The sequence below is a fragment of the Gopherus evgoodei genome, chromosome 3 (genome assembly GCF_007399415.2).
Source record: "Gopherus evgoodei ecotype Sinaloan lineage chromosome 3, rGopEvg1_v1.p, whole genome shotgun sequence".
In the NCBI taxonomy this organism is placed as follows: domain Eukaryota; kingdom Metazoa; phylum Chordata; order Testudines; family Testudinidae; genus Gopherus; species Gopherus evgoodei.
In genome coordinates this window covers 126,507,217-126,529,821 of record NC_044324.1, presented here as the reverse complement: position 1 = coordinate 126,529,821, position 22,605 = coordinate 126,507,217, and the positions used below count along the sequence as shown (strand labels likewise).

General features: G+C 41.9%; 1 protein-coding gene across 7 annotated transcripts in view; it reads right to left on the bottom strand.

Moving 5' to 3' along the window:
• The window catches only part of VIP (vasoactive intestinal peptide), a 52,625-nt gene that overhangs the window by 5,932 nt on the left and 24,088 nt on the right, over positions 1-22,605 (bottom strand). For 2 of the 7 annotated variants that reach the window (XM_030556597.1, XM_030556598.1), the window contains exon 2: positions 1,876-1,992. The exons of 1 other annotated variant lie outside the window; for it this stretch is intronic. In XM_030556597.1, the coding sequence (XP_030412457.1) occupies positions 1,876-1,992 (117 nt within the window). Of the gene's footprint in view, positions 1-938; positions 968-1,875; positions 1,993-2,301; positions 2,358-3,280; positions 3,503-11,376; positions 11,438-22,605 lie in introns of those variants that run through there. 4 more of the 7 variants (XM_030556600.1, XM_030556599.1, XM_030556601.1 and 1 more) reach the window with 4 other exon arrangements.

Here is a 22,605-nt window from a genome sequence, read left to right as displayed (position 1 = left end):
GGTCAGCATTCACATTTTTATAATTTTATCTTTGCAAATAATTGACTTAAGGGAATACCATGCAATCCCTGGTCATTATAATTACTTGCAAATGGCAATTGTAAAAATATTAATGGCAACCATTGCAACATACAGGAATATGTATATGATATAAACTATGGATTAAATTCACTTCTGTGTAAAGGGCCAGAAGATCTATGTGCAACTTGAGTTCCAGTCAAGACCTTAAAATGGTACATAAGTGGAACTAAGTGGTTCTTAGGCCTTTGTTCAGGTTCTCTGAAGATGGATGAATTTTACCACATAAGATATAAACATATAGCTATATACTGTTTTTTATTATCTTTTAAGACTGATTTGCTAGAAACTCATCAGAATATCTCACTGCTAATTAATGTGTTTTTCATTATAACCATAATTCTCTTCAAGTAGTGTTAATATCACAAACATTGACTGATAAACTTTTTGTTAGCTTATTTGTTAATGTTGCCCACTCCCACAGTTTGATGCATGATCTCATGTATTATTAAGGATAAGATGACTATGTTGCAGTGGTATGGCCACAGATATTCCTTTGGGTCACTGTTATATTCTATGGAAAATGGTAGCTTCCTGTCAGAGTGGTAGATGCAGCATGTGATGATGTACCAAATCACACACTGAGGCTGGGAAGAGATTTCATACTAACATGGAAGGCATATACTTCCTGCGGACAAATTATCCCTATTGGAGTAAGACATGCAGGATTTAGCTCTTACAAGTATTCCTTCAGCTACAGCTATATTATGAAACAAGTACAATTACTGTTGTGTGAAATAAACCAACCCAAGTGGAAAATTTTAAAATTATATAACTATAGTTATATTCATTTGTTCTTTTCAGCATGTACATTTGTTTCAACTTAATACTGAAAAATGCATTGTAACATTTGACTTTACCAATTGGTCCTGCTTTGAGCAGGAGGTTGGACTAGATGACCTCCTGAGGTCCCTTCCAACCCTGATATTCTATGAAATCTATGAAATAAACAACAACAAAAATTCAAAATATCAAACTACAATGTGTTCTTAATGCCAAAGTTATGCATAGATGTAGGCAAGTCACTTTCTCACAATCTACTGTAATACAGTCTACAGCCATAATCTGAGGCACATTGAATCTGCTATATATTTGAAAAGAATTACAGGATACCAGTCCAGCTACAATGGTAGGGTTGAGGTGAAATGGAGGTTTTGCCATAAGAAGAGCCGATACTTATTATTTGTGAGAGGCCAATGCAACCCCAGAAACACAATTCAGCATGTTTACTATTTGTCATATTCTTCATGTAAATAGTAATCATTACGAAAGGGCATTTCGAGTGGAAATGGTACTTAGTTAGGACCTTTAAAATAAGAAGAAGCCATTTAATTGCTATCCACCAGTGATGCTGGCACTGGCTAAATGAAAGGATCACATCACTTCCTGGTGTTCTTGGGGAACAGATGGAGAAGGGAGCGTCACTTCCTAAAACCCTTTTAACGTTTACGTTATTTACAGAAAGGGAAGGTAGACCAGCCCATACCATCCATGCTACTGCCAAAAGGGGAAATCTTGACTGACGCTATTGCAAAGATTACCAGCGTACCCAATAATTATTAGTCCCTTCCTGCAATGTTGATGTGAGAATGTAATAAACCACGTTTGCTAAAGAGAAGCCTTGCATTCAAGCGTTGGATTAGAGTTTCCAAGATAACAAGTACAGTAGGACGCCGCTGATGCTAACTAACTAGCCCATTTGCTGCAATCTCGCCTTTCGCAGATCGTGTTGTGTCATTAGCGAGCAGCGGGGTGCTTTAGCTCTAGGTCGCATGAGTTGGAACAGCACTTACTTACCTCATAGCCGAATATGTCCCCAAAGGGGGTAATGCCAGTGCTGGCGAGCAGAGAACACTGAAGAGTGTGAAGGACAGAAGAAGCTGGGAGCTGCTTCTATGTTCCATCATGCTGGACCTGAGTTAATGAATAGGAGACAATAATTATCTCCCATCGCACGGGTTTCCGACTGCATAGACAGAGGGCCATTTCTAAGATGCTTTTGTTGCTCTCTGAAGGAAAGGGGGCGGAAGATTTCGGATCCCACGTGGAAAAGTGAGGATCCCTGCTGCGGGCTACACCTCATCCCTCAAATATGGCATGCCAGGGTACTGCTGTTTAAAATTTGCTGCGAGCTATAATCTTTTGCTTTTGCTTTAAAAGCCGGGGGCACTCACTCGGTAATACAGATCTGGTTGACAATAAACTATTTTTTTCTAAATTTACCTGGAAGGAAACTATTGCTTCTGCTTTGTAATTCCCAGTATCTGCTGAAGGCCAAAGGCAGGGAGAGGGTGAAAGGGAGAAGTTCTATCCAAAACGTAAACCTCCTTGAAACTCAGACATTAGTGAAAAATAAACCCGTTTGAATTTGAAGAACGAAGTAATAGTGTGAACTAACACTGTGCGTCCTCTACGCTGTGCTCCGCTGGGGAAGCCACGTACACTTACTTCTCTGCAGTAGTTTAATAACTTAAATCTAATTAAATACAGAACGGTGGTTCTCACGCTGCACTGTACATGCTGCCGTAGAAAGCGGAACTGCACTTCGTTTCAAGCTACCAAAAGGCAGGAGCAGGCAGTGAGGAACTTGAGTTGAACATTCTAAACAGGAATGTTCATGTTCGCTCAAAACCAGCCTGCATCCCTCTGAGCTCGAAACAGAAACTTTGTGTAGAGTATCAACACCTCTTCTAGTTCCTCCACCCACCCACCCCCACATACACACACCCCAGGCAGGAAAGAAAAGTGCAGGTAACGCGAGAAAAGAACGATCGGCTTGATTTGGTTAATTCGGTGAATTTAAATTGAGGATATAAAATCATAAAAGCGCTATGAGGGAGCCCAAGTAACCAAACGCGTGATAACTATCCATAAGGGAGAAATCGGCACTGGAGGAGGGGCAGCTAACATGCCGCAGTAAGGAGACGTACAGGGGAAGGAGCTCCCTCCCCGAGCAAAGCAGACACCCTAAACTGGTTAATCTGAGCTAAAGTCCATAGGAATTGATAAAGGATTAAGAAGGAGACGGTAGCGTCAGAGAAGGCAGGACTGTTCTATACATTCCCATTTGCTGGTTGGTCAGCAACTCCTTAGCGTTAAGACTGTTTACATTGCTCTTACAATCGGGGGGTCCTTTCTTCTCTCTACTCGCTAGGAAGTTCCAGTGGGTTTATTGAGACCGGGGCTAGCTGGCGGTACTCACGAGGCAAGGAGACTCTCTTTTCTCCTGGGAAGTCCGCGCGGCGCTGGGAGTTCTCCTAGGTGCTGAATTCCTCGGCAGCTCGACCCGCACTCTGTCCTGGGTCCTGAAAGGGAATGTGTAGGGGCTGGGTCCGTGTTTCGTGGTGTTCCCCAGCACTCCTCCTCAGGCTGATGCCGTCTCTCCCCTTCAGTAGCACTCTGCTCAGCCCTCCAAACAGCCTCGTTTTATAGGGTTTATACATAGGACCACGTTTCTGCTTCAGAAAAAGCAATCACGTTACTTGGGAGACGTCACTATTCCCAAGGGGATGAATGGAAGTCAGTGATCGTTTTGTTCAGGATGCTCTGAGCCGGGGAAGAAGTTCATACTTAATTCATGAGCAGCCTGAGTACCCTATTTTTATTGATTTATATTAATGAATGGCTTATCCAGTGAGTAAGACTTGGCTGACAACATAATTCAGCTTAAAACAACAGAAGATAGTTGGGCAGGTCCTGCCACTCGGTGAGCTGCAACAGGGAGCCCCGTTGTATGTTTAGCGTGTGTATGATTAACCGGGAACTGTTAGCAGCCTGGTTCTCCTTCTGTACATTAAAGACAACGAGGGATGGGGGAGAGAGCGAACATGTGGGTAGCAGCTGGACGTATGGCCAAGCATGAGTTCTGACCAGAGCTTCTGTCTAGAACAGTCGCAAGGACCTTAGCAGCCTCACATCCACTCCCAGAAAAAGTGTTGGTGTCTTGTAAACGGTTAAGTATCCCGCTGAGGTTGCGTGGAAAGAAGAGTTTGTTAAAGCTCTTTTCCCCTATCACAGTGCACAGCATTCAGGTGGCTGCTTCCGCTCTTTGATAGATAGATATATAGAGAAACATCTTTGTTTTTCTGGGTGTATGTTACAAGTCTTTATTCACGGTTTACTTATGAAGTGTAAGGACTTTGCCAAGCTCCGCTTTCCAAGAGCTCCCGCTCTCTGCACATACACAGCTATGCTACAGATATACCCTAGCTGCTCAGGAGGAGCGTTATCTGCCGTCCTCGGGGAACAGCGGTGAAATATCACCATACTGGACACAGTTAGAAAGCGCTATACCGCGAGAGGGCTTTCCCGTGTAATCTCTAACGAGGAGATTTGGGGCAGTATAGCTGGATGAGAAGAGGTGTCGTTTTTTAACTCTCTGTTTGCCGACAGATATGATTTTTGTGAATTCAGTTACTCTTCTTTGTTTTCTCGTTTAAAGCGTATTTGCTCACTCAGATTATTCGAGGGAAATAAAGCAGTAGTAGGTGCGTGGAAACTAAACCAAAGCCTGGAAGACACTAGGCTTCCAGAACAGATAATAGGTGACGCCCTGGCATTGGGCAAGTGAATGGCAAGGGGACCTGCGCTTGCAAGGAGAGCCCACTCGTGTTCCGAATTTGAATCATGCCCCGAGCACCAGAGGTGGAATCACTACCACGGCATGTGGCGAGTCATTTAGTTTTAATACAGCCCCCAATTGTTGCCTGAGAAGTTGTTTTGCGGGGAAGCGGATTGGTAGGCACGTGGTAGTCAGACACGGTATCCTGCCTAGCGCTAGTCTGATTTCTACAGCCTAGGAAGTTTTCGCACGTTCCTCTTTTGTTTGCCGAAATTACTTTTTGTATCTAAAACTCATACATCAAAAGAGCCCCGCCAAGTAATCATTCCAGTAAAGGCTCAATATCCAGTTCTGCTTTAGCTTTCTTGCGTATGTGATGTACACCTAGTCCTCCTAACCCAAGATACCCGATGTACAAAACCAATGCAGGCGATTTCCTCTGACTTATAATACGTTTTCTGTGCTTCTCCGTTTCATGTATCCATAAGGTTAGACAGGCTCGACGGTGAATATTCTGCGAGCCTTAATCGCATTCTCTAATTCGGTTACATAACAATTAAGTGAATTAAACTCAAAAATGCCTGGAAATTTGTTTCTCGGATGTCAGCTGTGACTCAAACCAGAGTTCCTGCAATGGCCTAATTCCAGGAAATTTTCCCTTGTTACTACATAACTGGAGGTCGAATAAGCAGTTCTGTTCTGGAATGGCATGATGAGCATTAATAGCTCTTCTTCACCTGACTTCTGGTGAAGTTTTTCCTCTTAAATGTTCTACGTGGAGTTTACAAGGTGTTGCACTGCTGGCTAGTGATGATAAACAGAGGCTTAAATAAAGTGCTTCAAACGATTGGTAAATGGCATTTTTGAAAGTTCAGGTAGTGGAAGGGGCCTGTGGAAGAACACAGGTAAAAGTTTTAGGGAGGATACTCCTAATTTTGAAAGACGAGTTATCTGTGTGGGAGCGTGTGACTTTGGCAACGTTAGAGCGTTCGCACACGTAGAACTGAAGCTGTGCTTGCAAAGGTTATTCCCGAGCAGGGTTCTTTGTCCAGCCAATTCCCTGGAAAAGTTTCACAACAAACAGCTGGCAAAAAGCATGTGGGTGAGTTTCATGAAAGCGTGAAACCTCAAGATCTACATGTGGCGCGAGCGCCACCTACACGCTAAAGCGCTGACATTCTTGGCTTGTGGTGGCTTGATAGAAAAGGAATTCGCCTGCGTCTAGCCTAATAAACCGAGTACAGGAGTGAATGTCAAACATGGATATTCTTGGTCTAGGATGGGAAAAATCAGGTACCTCCTGATATAGGAAGCATATAGAACTCCCTGTTTTGCCACGACCTTGTTGCTAATCTCACAAGGCATGTATGTGGCTAGTAGAGAATTAGACGAGGCAAAGCACTAACAGATGTTTTGTGGAGCTCAGTTCTGAGCTGTGTGGATGAGGTTACACAGCAGGCTCTGTCTAGATGTGACACCCTTCCTGAAAGAGCTGTCTGTCTTATATTGCTCCCATAGACCCAGTATCTGAGCAGCTCCTAATCCCCTGGAAGGTAGGGCATTATCCCCATTCACAAATAAGAAATGAAGGCCCAGAAAGACTAAGTGACTTGCCCAAGGTCATAGATTAAGTCAATGGCGGAGCTGGGAACTGAATCTACCTCTCTTAAAGTATGTCTAACCTGCAATTAAACATACACAGCAACTCTGGCTCATGAGGCCTGGGCTAAGGTGCAGTTTAACTGCAGTGCAGATATGTGGCCTCATGTTGGAGCCTGAGCTCTGGGACCCTCCCCACTCAGGAGGTCCCAGAACCCTGGCTCTAGCACAAGTCTCAACACATATACCTCAATTAAACAGCCCCACAAGCCCAAGTCAGTTGACATGGGCCAGCTGTGGGTGTTCAATTGCAGCGTAGATGTACCCTTACACAGCAGACTCCTCATGGCAACATGTAGAATACATACTCTGTGCACACCTCTAGAACAGGTATAAGTAGCAGTGTAGATGGTGAGGCACTGCTTAGGCAAGTAAAGACATGCCAACTCCCTCTTTCCAGACTGGATTATCTTTCTTCTCCAATGACCCCATGCCACCCTCTATTTCCTCCTGTGAAACCAGGCTAAGTGGTGCAGAAGGGGATTATGTCACTTCCGTAGCACGCTTCCTCTTTTTCTCTTGACTCTCTCTCCCCCTGCCACAGAGTCTCTCTGTAGGGTAGATATCTGCAGGATGAGCAAGGAGGAGACTGGGGTGGCAAGTAGAGTTCCCTACCAAACTCTCCTCTCCTTCAAAATCTTCTGGGGAAGCTACTACAAATGACTACTTCCTCTTCTGGGTTTTGGAATCTCCTCTTGAAATAATAATATTATTGTGTTGTATTTCCATAATGCCAACACTTGGGTAGGCACAAGCCATGCATACAAGAAAACATGACTGCCTAAGGAGACATAGGAGAGACAAACAGTCCCTACATGAATGCTGGTTGCCACTTGCTGATCCCTTGAGATCTAGGTGGATCCACAGGCCTGAGGCATTTTCCACTGATGGGAAAACCTTTTTCCACAAGGAAAAAGTTATCAGGAAACAATATGAGATAACACTTGTGGAGTTTCCACTGAGTAAGAACTGGGCACAGATAATTTTCAGGAAGATAAGAACATAAGAATGGCCATACTGTGTCAGACCAATAGTCCATCTAGCCCAGTATCCTGTCTTCTAATAGAGGCCAATGCCAGGTGCTTCAGAGGGAATGAACAGAACAGGAATCATCAAATGATCCATCCCCTGCCACTCAAGATAGTATTTTGCTGCTGACAGCCCATGAAATGCCAACGTTTTCAACAGGAATATCTCTGCGTAGTACTCCACTTCTATACTCACTCAACAAAGAGCCCACATTAGCTGGGGTCCTTTGGTTTATTTTTATTCATCTTACCTAACCACATCTTACCTTCTTTTAGGCAAGCAAAAGAATAAGAATATAGCTGTCCAAAAGTATTTGAAGGGTGTAATCACCAAAGAATTTAAAGATCTGTTTTGGGTTCTAGAGTGTGGTATAACTAGTAGTGGGATGAAATTAAATTAAGGAAACTTTAGTTTGAATATCAGAAAAAGTTTCTCAAAAATGGAATTGTAGAACACTGAATAATCACAGAAACCTTGTCATTTGAGATATTTCAGGAAAGACTGCAGAATTTGGAAAAAATTGCAGGAAAAGTGTGTGGGGATGTGTGCATGCCTGCGCATGTGGTCGTATACATAGCTGTGTATGTACACACAACATACTCAACCATATACTGTGAACTAAAATGGCCACAAACTTTCTGGAGGAGGCTGGATATTTGTCGGCTGGCTATGAATTTCTGGCTAATATAACTTTTGTGTATACAGCTATTTATTATGTCTGAAATGTGCTGAAACTGATGTATTAAAAAAATTCTTAAGTCAATACTCTTCAGCTGCTGAAAATCAGTATGGTTTCATTGAAGTCACATCAGTGCTTACCACATCAGTGCTTTATAACTTCTTCATATCAAGTAAATGAAATTAAATTGGCAGACATGACAAATGACTTATCGTAGTATTGGTTTTTTAAACAAATGTATAAAGAGACAATGGTTTCAGTGGCTTGCATGCTCTAAAAGAAAAGTAAAAACATCTAGCACTTCACAAGCCCTGCCTCAGGAAATACTATGGTGTGCTGTCATCTCTTGCATGTTATAGGTTGTGTTCCAATGGACCTGTTTAGAATTTCCACCATTCACACTGTGCCCTTGCTTTTTGTTACCAATTCAGATGTTTCTTGGGGAAGGGATTCTGGATTCCAATGGATAGAGACCCCATTCCAGCACCAGCTCATCCTTCCCCCTGACAATCAACCTTCTCTCTTACCCACACAACGCATGAGCTGGCACCACCAGGAGTTGAGTTCTCAGTGGACTCCCCTGCGCTCTGCCATACAAAAGCAGACTCCCCACGTGCCAGGTCACAACACCCTTTGGCCCGGCCACCCCTCCACCCCACATTTCCTGTTTACTAAACTCCACAAGGCAGCAATTAAAAAGTGATTGTGGAAATTAATTAGAAGATGCTTCAGTCTCAAGCAAATTATTCCTATTGTTTTCATTTTAAATCAGCCTAAAGATGTTTTCTAAAATTGCATGTATGTATAAAGAGTGCAGAGGGCATAGTATGATATGCTGATGAGTCTTTCTGTGTACCTTAAACTACCCCTAATGTACACTACTCTGGCTGAGAAAAAACACAATCAACATAATTAATTTACTTAAATAAACTACAGAGAAGAAATCATCAATCTGTTAGTTTCTTCTTTCATAAATTTCAGTTTTGATCTTATTTTTAATATTAATTGTGAAACCATTTCTACAGTGATCATGAACAAGAGAGAGACAGTTCTAATACAGTGTTAGGGCTTGTCTACATCACAAAGTTGCAGCGCTGGTGAGGGGGTTACAGCACTGCAACTTAGGAGGTGTACGCATCTGCAGGGCATCACCAGCGCTGCAACTCCCTGTTTGCAGCGCTGGCCCTACTCCCGTTTTGTCTCGGGTGTAGAGGATCCAGCGCTGGTGATCCAGCGCTGGTAATCAAGTGTAGACACTTACCAGCGCTTTTCTTGCCCTCCGTGCAATAAGCAGGTATCCCAGCATACCTGAGGAAGCCTCTGGTAATCAAGCAGGTCTCCTTCCCCGGTTTGCTCTCGCGTTCCCCGAACCCCCGTGCAAGCAGGTCTCCTTCCCTGCGGTTTGCAGGGGCGTTCGGGGAACGCGAGAGCAAACCGCGGCGAAGCTGGTCTCCTTCCCCGGTTTGCTCTCGCGTTCCCCGAACCCCCATGCAAGCAGGTCTCCTTCCCTGCGGTTTGCAGGGGGGTTCGAGGAACGCGAGAGCAAACCGCGGCGAAGCTGGTCTCCTTCCCCGGTTTGCTCTCGCGTTCCCCGAACCCCTCTTGAAGCCGCCCAACAGCGCTGCAGTGTGGCCACATCTAACACCACTTGCAGCGCTGGTTGCTGTAAGTGTGGCCACTCTGCAGCGCTGGCCCTATACAGCTGTACTAATACAGCTGTAACAACCAGCGCTGCAAAATTGTAGATGTAGACATACCCTTAGTTCAACTCCACAAGTCACTGGAACAAATAAACAATAAAACCCTACATCTAGTTTAATTTGTCTCTTGGCTGATAAATCAATGGCTTATTATACTTTTTTACCCCACATGAAGCATTAAAAAATGTTCCAGTGAACATGGTAGTGCAATCAATGTATTCCACATTATTAACTCATTATTAACACATAAATAAACTTACTCCTAATTGGATTCCTAACAATTTTGGAAGGAGGATGAGAGAAGTAAAAGATAGATTCAGTGGCAACAGACAAAAAGAGACATTAATCAACACAGCAATAATTACGACAACTATCACATGTACATCATTGTATGCCCTGGTTTCTTAAGTGAAGAAGTGCAAAAGAATTAAAAGGTCTTTAAGAGATACGAATGAAACATTCAGTGCAGGAACATTCTAAAATTTTGTTAACTACTCTTTAGACATGAGCTGAACCGCAAGCCTTAGATTTTGGATACTGACAAACTTTAGGAAGGGCCAGGTTGTAATTGTACTGAAGCTTGATTTCAAATTTCATCGACCCAGATCTGATCTTAGGGATCCAGATGAATGATCCAGCTACAGTAGTAGCTGTATTCATGCTACTCCCTTCTTCCAGAATGTAGCAAAGATATTTTCAAGGCACTGGACTGATCCCAGGGCCATAGCTAAGTATAAGAAATAGAAGCAACTGCAAGGGGATCCATGATTAGAAGGACCCTATGCAACTCAGTAGCAGACCTGAACACCCCAATCCAGCAGCAAGGACAAAGGCAGATGATTCTAATTGTCCAATCTTGCCAGAAGTGGGACCTGAAAAGGAGAAAACTCATGATCTGATCTACAACCACTTGCAATTTGGAATCTTGTAAATTATAAGGCAGACCCTGGTGGCTTCCTATAGGAGAAAGGTAAAAAGCAGTTGGCACCAGAGTGAGAAACTATTATAATCAGCAACTTTTGTATGTCACAGTATCAATAGCTAAGTTATTTGGCAAATCAAAGTATTATGACACTTGGGAAGCTCTACAAGTAGGTGCATGTGCAAACCCAGAGATCATGCATTACAGTTTCTTGTTGAAAAGGAGGGGAAAATTAAAATGCAGGGGAAAGATTATTAGCCGGAACTTGAAACCAGTTGATGGGGAATGATATCACCCAAACTCTGGCTGTCTGTCCTTCAATAACAGCACGAGGCACAGAGGACTCAGACCCAGAAATTACACAAGTGTAAATGTTGCCATTCTTACACCCAAAGGATTATATAATATGTGCTAAAATTGTGGCAAGAGTATAAATTACCCCTGGATTCAATCTAAATTAACACCTGGTACCTTCACCTGGCAATCTCCAGAAAACAAACAAATATTACTTAATGCCGAGCTTCTGCAGAAACAGCAAAACACTGTAGGAAACCAGACTGAGATTTAGACACAAGGTTGTCTATTCATTAGATAAGGGGGGACAAGGAACTTGGGTCAGTGGTTAGATAGGATTATAGCTAGTGAAATAGAAATAAACTACAATAAATGCACTCCATTTGTCCCTCCCACAAGATATAATCACAGATACTTCCGCACACTAGTAATAGTGAATAACAGAGTAACTTACACTGTGTTTGCTGGTTATGCTGTTGGATTCCTCAGGTTGTTATAATGTAACAAAATGAAGGAGATGAGTTTAGTTGGGGTTTCTCAAGCTCAGTTTTAACTGGCTTTTCTCCCTTTGGCACAATTCATTGGAACATGCCTCTTGCAGGGCATGTCTGCTCTGTAGTGCCCCCTCCTGACCTATTGTGGCACTGCAGGCACTCTACATCTTTTTCTCTTTTCTCAAGACCCACTCAGCACAGTCCAAAAGTGCATAAGACAAAATTCTGCTGTTGGGGTTCTACTTTATTATGTACAAATACACTTGAAATAAATTATTTCCCCTTGGTGTTAGGGGTTGCACAGCCCTTCTGCTTAGGGCCTGTGTTCCTCTGAGAGCTCCACTCCCTTAGGAGAGCTTCTCTGTCTGTGCCCACCTCCCTGTAACTGAGCCCTGATGGCCTTTTAATTGGTCCAGGTGCTCATTATTTAATTACAGAGGTGACCCATGCCTGCCTATAGTGGAAGGGGTGGTGAGTGAAGGCAGCTCTCTTCAGCAGTGTTATTGAGCATACTCAGTCCATGTAAGCATGCTCAGTTCAAGCCAAGCTGTAAATCTGGGGGGGGGGGTTGACCCTGGCCACCCCCTATGCATCCCCACTGTTTAATTAGCTGTCTAGATGGGCATGTTCCCTTTAAATTAGCTCATCAATCATAGCCTGGACTTGGACTCCCTTTAAAGGGGCCAGCGACCCATGACAACATCCCTCTGGTGTCCAGGATTTCTGGTGCCGTTAGTCACTGCTGAGGCCTCACATTGCTAGAGTTAGTTCAGTGCTGTGCTGTGCAGTCTCTGGGGCAGATCAGGTGGTGAAAGTGGACTGTTTGTGCTGGAACTGGCATTGTGCAGCTTTGCTCTCCAACTGCCCTCAGTAACTTCAGGACTCCCAGCTGAGAGGCCTCTCTCCCAAATGGACACCCAGGAATGACCTTGTTCCCCTCCCTGATGCTGTGCCTTCCCCTGGCAGAGGCCTCTAGCAGTGAGAGGCAATGACCCTAAAGAAGTTCAACAGAGCCCTTATTGCTGTCAGTCCCCATGTCACTGATACGTATAGGTGCCATCCAGAGGTTTGAGATGATGTGGCATTCAGAGGAAACCAGGTTTAAATAAACAACTCAACCTACATTGCCTCTGAGGAGGTTGTGACTCAGGAGTTCTCCTCTTTGATCTTATATCACACAAAATGCCTTACAAATACTGCAGTGAAGAAAAGGTCCTCTTCAAGGTCAAGCAGGACATTGATTACTGATTAGTCACTAAGAGCTCATTCATGAGCCCTCTTATATGCCTACACAGTGGGTGTAAGGAGCTCCTTTATGTCCATCAACAGGCAATCCATGGTGGGGATACCATGCCTCATTCATACCTAAACAAGAATGAAAGATGAATAGAGAGGCCTGGTAGTGTAGCCATTAATTTAACACGCAAGTGTGACATTGCACTCTAAGAACATAAGAACGGCCGTACCAGGTCAGACCAAAGGTCCATCTAGCCCAGTATCTGTCTACCGACAGTGGCCAATGCCAGGTGCCCCACAGGGAGTGAAGCTAACAGGCAATGATCAAGTGATCTCTCTCCTGCCATCCATCTCCATCCTCTGATGAACAGAGGCTAGGGACACCATTCTTTACCCTTCCTGGCTAATAGCCATTTATGGACTTAGCCACCATGAATTTATCCAGTTCCCTTTTAAACATTGTTATAGTCCCAGCCTTCACAACCTCCTCATGTAAGGAGTTCCACAAGTTGACTGTGCGCTGTCTGAAGAAGAACTTTCTTTTATTTGTTTTAAACCTGCTACCTATTAATTTCATTTGGTGACCTCTAGTTCTTGTATTATGGGAATAAGTAAATAACTTTTCCTTATCCACTTTCTTCACATCACTCATGATTTTATATACCTCTATCATATCCCCCCTTAGTCTCCTCTTATCCAAGCTGAAGAGGCCTAGCCTCTTTAATCTATCCTCATATGGGACACTCTCCAAACCCTTAATCATTTTAGTTGCCCTTTTCTGAACTTTTTCTAGTGCTAGAATATCTTTTTTGAGGTGAGGATACCACATCTGTACACAGTATTTGAGATGTGGGAGTACCATGGATTTATATAAGGGCAATAATTTATTCTCTATCCCCTTTTTAGTGATTCCTAACATCTTGTTTGCTTTTTTGACCGCCTCTGCACACTGCGTGGACATCTTCACAGAACTATCCACAATGATGCCAAGATCTTTTTCCTGACTCGTTGTAGCTAAATTAGCCCCCAGCATATTGTGTGTATAGTTGGGGTTATTTTTTCCAATGTGCATTACTTTACATTTATCGACATTAAATTTCTGTGATTTTTATGAAACTATGCTGATAAGTATGAATATAATGTAACTGGAATATGCTTCATGCAAAAGGTCTCTTGTAAAGTGTCCTTACAAAGCTTATAATCTACTGAGTGTGATCATCCTATTTGTATAAACGCATCACTCTTGTATCTGAAACTAGAAATATAAAATATAACTCTGAGGGCCTATTGTAATTATGCAAAGTGTGGGCCATTAATGATGATTTGGAATCTTGATGGCTCCCATTAACCAGGACAATTGTCTGTAGATGGCTCTGTTTTACTTGTAAGTCTTCCTGTATATGTGTGTGCTGGTAAGTGGATAATGAAGTCTTACAGTGACATGTGATCATGTCACCTGAACTGGAATCCGTCTTTAACCTGGTGCTTTTCCATTTAGAAGGAGGAGTGAGAACCCAGAGAGAGACAAAGGATTCCCCCCTTATGCAAAAGATATATAAGTGAATGGAACAGAACAATGGAGGAGCCATCATGAGAAATCCCCTAGCTACCACTTGAGCTGGAACAAGGGCTGTACCAGGTGAAAGGATTGTGCCCAGACTAGGAAGGCATCTAGTCTGTGAAAGAAAATTATTGAAAGATCTCTGAGGGTGAGATTTTATCTGTATTCAGTTTTATTACCGTATTAGGCTTAGATTTGCGTGTTTTATTTTATTTTACTTGGTAATTCACTTTGTTCTGTCCGTTACTACTTGGAACCACTTAAATCCTACTTTCTGTATTTAATAAAATCACTTTTTACTCATTAATTAATCCAGAGTATGTATTAATACCTCGGGGAGGGTGGGGGAGGAAACAGCTGTGCATATCTCTCTATCAGTGTTCTAGAGGATGAGCAATTTATGAATTTACCCTGAATAAGCTTTATACGGGGTAAAACGGATTTATTTGGGGTTTAGATCTCATTGGGAGTTGGGCATCTGAGTGTTAAAGACAGGAACACTTCTTAAGTTACTTTCAGTTATGTCTGCAGCGTTGGGGCACATGGTTCAGACCCTGGGTCCGTGTTGGAGCAGACTGGCATGTCTGGCTCAACAAGACAGGATGCTGGAGTCCCAGGCTGGCCAGGAAAGCAGGGGCAGAAGTAGTCTTGGCACATCAGTTGGCAGCTCCAAGGGGGTTTCTGTGATCCAACCCATCACAGCAAGAAGCATTTTAATAAGCAGCATTCAGTAGTTAGGGCATAAATTATGCTCCTAAATTTAGTCACTGGAATTACATAGTTTAAGAAATTAGGCTTTGAGTCAGCAAAGGACTTAAATCCATGAGTAGTCCCACTGAAGTCAATAACAGAGAAAATCCTAATCCAGTCAACCATCAATGTGACTATTCACAGGCTTAAAGTTAAGCATGTGCCTAAATGCTTTGCTGGACACGCTATTTTCCACACCTTAGTCATCAACCATGCAGTTAACATGCACTATTTGCAAATCTATCCCCAGTACAGTAATATTTAAAGAACCATGTTACTTTTCTTTTCTTTTGGTATCAATGCTATAGCTGACCCTGAAAGGAGAATGGATTTGCCATCCAGATGTAAATTAAAAATGGCTAAACAGCTAGCCTGAAAAGTTTCCTTCAGCATTGATTTAGTCTGAGTTTCCTGTCAAGAAATAAAACAAAATAAATAAATACATGTATAGATATGTAATATCTACACTCCGTTTCCAAATCTTTTGTAACGTGGGCAGTAGCGTTTAAATCAACTGGCAGTTCAGTGTCATCCAGGAGCTCTGGAGGAAGCAAGAGCACCTATTTATATCTCTTGTGATCCCAGTAAATGCATTTAAATGCACTCGATGACATCAAGGACTATGAGTTGTGTGACATCTTCACTTCACCAGTAAATTTATCAAGCAATATATGGCCCTTGTGAATTGTTTTCAGACATGGATTTGTTATTGCCCTGGTGATTGACATCCCTGTCACTGTATTTTAAGACTTTACACAAATATCTGTAGACCAAAAAACACTCAGACTGAGAGAGAGAAAATATTTAACAGGCTGTGTGAGCCGAAATGCTCTTTAACGCTTTATGGAAGAAAATAAAATGAGTGCATTTTATGCATTAGTCACAGACCAGAACTGAGTTCATTTGCTGTTAACAAGAGATGTACCATGCTCCTCATATCATTCACAGACTTATGCCTTCTTGAGCCTACTTCTTAAACTGCAAGTGGCTCTGCCAGTTCAAATTCACTGACTGCCTGAACTAATAATGATGCTCCCAAGCTGCAAGGATGCAGAGTGATGCAGTGAACAAACCCTGGAAGGATGGCACATAGTTAATTTGATGCTTGATGACTGCCTACCCTTGCTCTCTGCCTCCCTCCCTGACTGTGATTCCATGGAGATCAGGATCTTCAGATGACAAGTAAAGATCCTCTTACCTCCTTCTGGACCTCTGTGGATTCAGACTGTAGAGTGGTAGAGTAACTTTTCAGAACCCCTATTGTACTAGCTTGACCATTTTCAAATCAGTCAGGCTCACATGCAGCTAGCCTCAGTGGGTACATCTACACAGTGGGCTTCCAAGCCTGTCAAGGCTGATTCCCCACTCTGGCACTTCAAGTGCAGAAGGTGGGGGCCAGCAAGGATTCTAAAAATTAATACTGGCCTCTCCAGGCTTGTATTAAACTCCCAAGGTTACAGCTTCTCTCTGACCTTGGATGGGTAGATGCTGCCATCACCCAAATACAAACCCCCCCTTTGAACCCAGGAAGGAATACTTGGGAATTACTCCCTTTGGGGTACCCTTAAGCTCTTTCACCCCTGCTCTGGAGAAGAGCTGAGGAAATCAAGGGAAATCAGCTGTTAACACCAGCTAATTAAACTACGTATGTACAAACCTCTTAGGACACAAAAAACCAATCCTGTTCTTTAAAAAGGTAAATTTTATTAAAAACAAAAGGAAAGAAAATACATCTAAAAACTCAGACTATTGCTAGGTTTTAAAAAGAAACACTTATAAGGATTAAGCATTAAAATAACTTTCTTGAGGTCCAGTGTAAAGGTTACAAGCAAACAAAAGCACCTGGTATTAGCACAGAGGAGTCCACAAGCCTTACAGAAATAAAAGAGATAAACCTAATTGTGTCTTCCTAGTCATTTCCTGAGCCACTTACATATCTGGGGTTTCAAATAAGTAGTTTCTAGGTATGATTTGATGATTTTTCATATCTGGCGCAAGCTTCTTACAGCACTGCTGCTCTGTGTCTCCTCTCTAGAGAAAACAACTGCAACCAGACAAAGGGAAAGTTTTTTCCCAATTTTAAAAAGTTCGAGCCCTCCCATTGGCTCTTACAGTCACGTGTCCACTTCCTTCCTTTTACCTATGGGCTTTTTTTAACCCTTTACAGGTAAAGTGAGTAAAGAACAGCTACTAACAGGGATTTTGTAGCTAAGTGGCTGGCTGGGTGTCCATAAAAGGGAGCTATCCCTCCATTCCTCCCTCCCTTCATTTGTCACAGAGACCAAGCTACAATATCTACACAGCTATTTTTAGTCCAGTAGAGCAAGCCCTGCTAGCTTGAATCTGTCAACCGGAGCTCAGAGTCTTGCTGCTGAGGGCTGTGCAGGCATACCCATGGGATTAGGAGGCCTTAATGGTCTTTAGGATTTGGTGCAAATAAGCTAAAATTACAAAAAGAGAAATGTAAAGGAAGATGGTTGTGTGATTTTAGTAGAACCAAGAAATCTGTGAATTTAATGCATAACAAGAAGCAGTACTAAATTATTATTAATTTAATACAAATTATCGATATTTTTACTAATTTATTCATGTTCTGTGAAGATATTGCAACATGAGACCTTTTCAATTCCAGTTAAACCAGTAGAGTGGTCCAATCAAAGGCCCTGAACCCACAATTCACTGTGTGTAGGCATACTACTGTTTCTGTAGAGAGCTTGAGGAGTCCTGTTTCAAAATAGTTAGTGATCATGTTATTAAAGGCTATATAATGAATGTGTGCCCTGACATCCTGCCATTTCTTAATTTCTGAGTGCTTGACTTTTCAACCTTTAACATTTTAAGCTTTTTAAAAAAACGTATTTGTAAAATTTACAAGGGTGCCTACATTACTAAGGAGCCTAAGTTCCATCTTCAGAAGCGACAGAAGCCAAATTCCCAGAGAACATCAATGGGACTTAGGATCCTAAGCCACCTGGGCACTTTTTGAAAAATTTACCGAATATATAAGTAAAATATGCAAAACTGTTTGTTCAGTGCACAAGGATTTCTGCAAGAGACATCTTGTTTTATTCAGGATGCTCATAAATATCTGAATGATGAATTATTATATTATGGATTTACCAGAATTTTGCAAGGCACTTCAAAGCTTTACAGAGTGACTGTCCATACCATTTTATGACACGTGCCCAAAGCCTTACAGAAAAAAAAAATACAGCACTTCAATACTGGCAAGCTAATTCATAAGGCTTTATCAAATAATGCAAGCCAATACATTTCACAAACTGATTCTTTGGTGTCACCTTTTCTATTGCTTGCCAAAGCAACAAAATAATTAGGTCTGAGGAAGACCTCTGAATTTTTACCAACATTTTGACTGAATCCACAGAAAGAGGGATAGATGTTTCTTACTGAACCGCCTAGTGTCATGAGAAATATCAGTTATTAAATCACTCTAAAAATAGTCTCTATTAAAGGGTATACTTGAAATTCTTTCCTTTCGCCCACAATGAAAATAGCATAGTTAATATAATGGAGGATAATATTTAGTTTTCAGTGAATTTTGTGCTTTTGAGAACACTTACAGAAGTCCACAAAACACATCAGCATGGAGAGAGAAAACTTCCTCACTCTGACTCACCAGTGTGCATCAGCCCAGTTCTAGAAGGACCATATGCAGAGTTAAGGCAGTAGAGTAGTCTTAAATTTCCTTTAATCATTGATGGCTTCACTGATCTTATCCAAAAGGCTGTACATTATTGTCAGGGGCGGCTCCAGGCACCAGCATGCCAAACGTGTGCTTGGGGTGGCAAGCCATGGGGGGCGCTCTGCTGGTCACTGCGAGGGTGGCAGGCAGGTTGCCTTCGGCAGCATGCCTGCAGAGGGTCTGCTGGTCTCGCAGCTTCGGCAGACCTCCCGCAGGCATGCCACCGAATCTGCGGGACCGGGGACCTCCCACAGGCAAGCCACCGAGGGCAGCCTGCCTGCAGTGCTTGGGGTGGCAAAATACCTAAAGCCACCCCTGATTATTGCCAGTTGTGATTTTCACACCTGTCCACTAGGAACAAATTGGATATCATTCCCTTTTTTCCACATAAGTCACCAAAGTGCTGTCATCTGGCCATGACTTTGAGTAACTACAGACCTGAGTCTGGATTTGACCTGGTGGCCTAGATGTGAAAGGTTTGTCTAATTATCAATAGTCTGAGCCATCCTATCCCCCCAGTAAAGACTTACTTAAGCCAAATGGCTACTCAGCACCACTATTTCTATCGTTTAGTGTCCATAAGGGCAAAATCGGCCTGTTTTTGCTGCTGAACGAAGAAAATCTTGTTTTCAGTGCCTGTTGCCATTTCATCAGGTCTGTACAACAGAAGACATAAAACTGGCTTACAGCAGTACCTCAGCAGAATTTGTTTCATGCTCGTCATGCGTCTGCCCCCTTCCCGTAGCAGCAAGTGGCAATGTGACCAGCATGGAACCTTTCCAGATGAGATACAAGGAGGAGTGTGCTCAGTGAACCTGCTGAACCTTTGTAGGCGATTTGTTTCATTAATTTCTGCTTGCACTGGACTAGTTAGTGGCCCATAGAACATTGTGAGCTCTCATTCAAGCTGTTTACTTGGACTGTATGCTCTTTGGGGCAGGAATGGTCTTTAATTAGGATGACCAGATTATAAGGACAGTCCTGATATTTGGGGCTTTTGCTTACATAGATGCCTATTACCCCCCACCGCCTGTCCCAATTTTTCACACTTGCTATCTGGTCACTCTAGGTCTTTTCCTTCTAACACCTAGCACAACAGGGCCGCAGTCCTTGACTATTTATAATACCACCAGCAGTGATAGTCAACTGCTGAAGTAATAATTCCTAGATTTTAGAGAGACTAGGGGAACAGTAGATGATGGGGAGATTACTGAGGGGATGATGGAATGAGGATGGGATGGGGTTGCTCTCTGAGGTTCAAGAAAAGCTGCTGGCAGCCCCTTCCAGTCCTGAGGTGAAAGGGTTTAATCATCCTGCTGGATGAAAAGTGCTACAGAAATAAAAGTCTATGTCGTCATTACACTGAATTGTAGCCCACATATAATTAGGATTTTGTCCTTGTCACCATTTTTTAAAAAGGTAAATAAGCACTGAAGTCAGCCCCTCTGCAAATCAGGTCACTTTTGTCAAGGTGCCAAAAAAAAAAAAAAAAGATGTAGGCACCTACGTTTGAAAAGGTTGGACAAAGTTGATTTATGGGCCTCCTCTCTATAAAGTACATCAACACTCTTTTCTTTAATCTGTTTTGGACATGGTAGAGGTAAATTTCCTATTAGTGTTTTCTTTCTTTTCTCCGTAAGCTGCAGTGTATCACAGACATTGTCTAATTTTATAAAGTACCTATAGGTCAGGGATCTGGCATGTGTCATTTTGTTTCTGAGTGGACATTTCCAGTAAATGTAGTTTTCAGTTTACACTTAAGACGAGATGTCAAGATGACTAAAAAACTTCATGGTAAATTGCAAGTGAACTTTAAAAATTTGATTTGGCAAAGACATACCATGGTCAGAGAAGTAGTATTATAATCCAGTAGATGTCTGAATAAGCAATCAGAAATTCTTCAGTAAGGAAAGATCAAGGAATATAGTGGAAACCATTTGTGTTAATACCTTGGAATGGCAGTAATCTGTTCTCTGCATGAAACATGGGCAATAGCTTGTGCGTGTGATTTAAGGTATGGACAGTATTTCATTTTAAGAAGAGAAGAGGAAGCACTGTCTAGTGCTTAAAAAGTGTCAAGATATTGAAGTTCTGATCATAGCTCTGCCAGTGACTTCTTGTGTGACTGTGGGCAAGTCTCTTAATCTCTCTGTGCTTCACTTGGTGGAAGTAGTGATTACCTACTGTCCAGAATTGTTATGAGGCTTATTAATTCATTATGTGAGGGTGCACTGAGATTTTCCTGTAGAAAATGCTGTTGTATAAGGTCAGTAAAATATCTCTGAAAAGAATGACCCCCTCCAAAAGCCTTCCTGCAGCATGACAGAAGGTGAAAAGCACTAAAAATTTCACTTGCGAAAAAAATAGAATGCATTTTTTTAAAACATAAACCATCTCATTAAACATTGACTTGATAGAGACTACTCATGCTTAACTGTATGCTTACCCACTTTCCCGCATCAAGGACATACTGCTCAAAACCCTGCCAGTTTGAACCTCTTTGAGCATATTTCTTAGAAAGATATCCAATCCTGATTTAAAGACTTAAAGTGACAGAGAATCTACCGCATCCTGTGGTTCTAGTTGTTAATTACTCACTGTTAAACATTTGAGTCTTGTTTCCCATTAGAATTTTTCTAATATCAGCTTCTAGCCATTGGATCTTATTATCATAGAATAAAGGCTGAACTTGACATTATTTATATAACTTTTCCAGCTCTTTATGTCTGATTTCTTCAGCAAGGATTTTACATATAAATTAGTTTTTTCAAATGTAAAATGTAGCATAAGGAAAATCATGCAGCATAGATTATAATTTCTACCTTTATTTCACATTTCAGAGTCTTCACAATGCTAACAAAATATTTATATCCATTATTGTTTAAGCTGTTAGTTAAGCAGCTGACTTCCAAAATGGTTATGCACAAAATATTTCATATTTTTAACTTCCCTAATGCAGGGAATGTAAAACAGTTTTTGTGTCCAATGCAGATTTCAAGAGGAAAAAAAATACAGTACATTATAGCTTTTCTTCCTATATTACTTATTAAATATAGTGTAATACAAGGAATAATATATCATGTAAAGCTCTATTGCAAATCCTGCTTTTATAACCCACAAGTATGTATTCAGTTTTTTAAAATAATTTTTCTGTGAAGGAATGATCGTTTCTAACACCTTGGTTACACACTGTGGACCAAATCCTCCTTGCTGTTCTCATTCAAGTAGACCACTAAAGTCAATGAGCAAGGATGGCAGGATTAGATGCAATTTTTCATGGGAATGTTACGACAGATGACATTATCTGCAAGAGAGAATTTAGACACTATAAGCCTTTAGAGTACAGTGAAGCCTACTGAAAAGCTAAATAAAAACAATAAGATCTAATACATTAATAGAAGCCTGCTCTCATAAAAGAGTATACTTTTACATAGGAACATAAGAGCAGCCATACTGGATCAGATCAATGGTCCATCTAGCCCAGTATTTTTACTCCAACAGTATCTAGTATCAGACCTTCAGGGAGTGTGGACAGAACAGGAGACTTTAGAGCAATCCACCCCATCTTCCCCTCCTAGTTTCTGTCAGTCAAACATTTATGGTGGCCCTAAGCATAGTGTTGCATCCATGACCATCTTGGCTAATAGCAGTTGTTGGACCAATTGACCATGAACTTATGTAATTTTTTTCTGAACCCAGTAATACTTTTGGCTTCACAACATCCACAGCAATGAGTTCCACAAGTTAGTTGAACATTGTGTGAAAAAGTACTTCCTCTTGTTTCATTAAACCTGTTGTCTATTAATTTCATTGGGTGAGTTCGGATTGCTGTATTATGGGAAAGGGTAAACAATACATCTGTATTCACTATTTTGGGACCATATCCTGCCATCACTGGAGTCAGATGGCATTTTCCAACATAGTAGTGTTCTTAGTTTA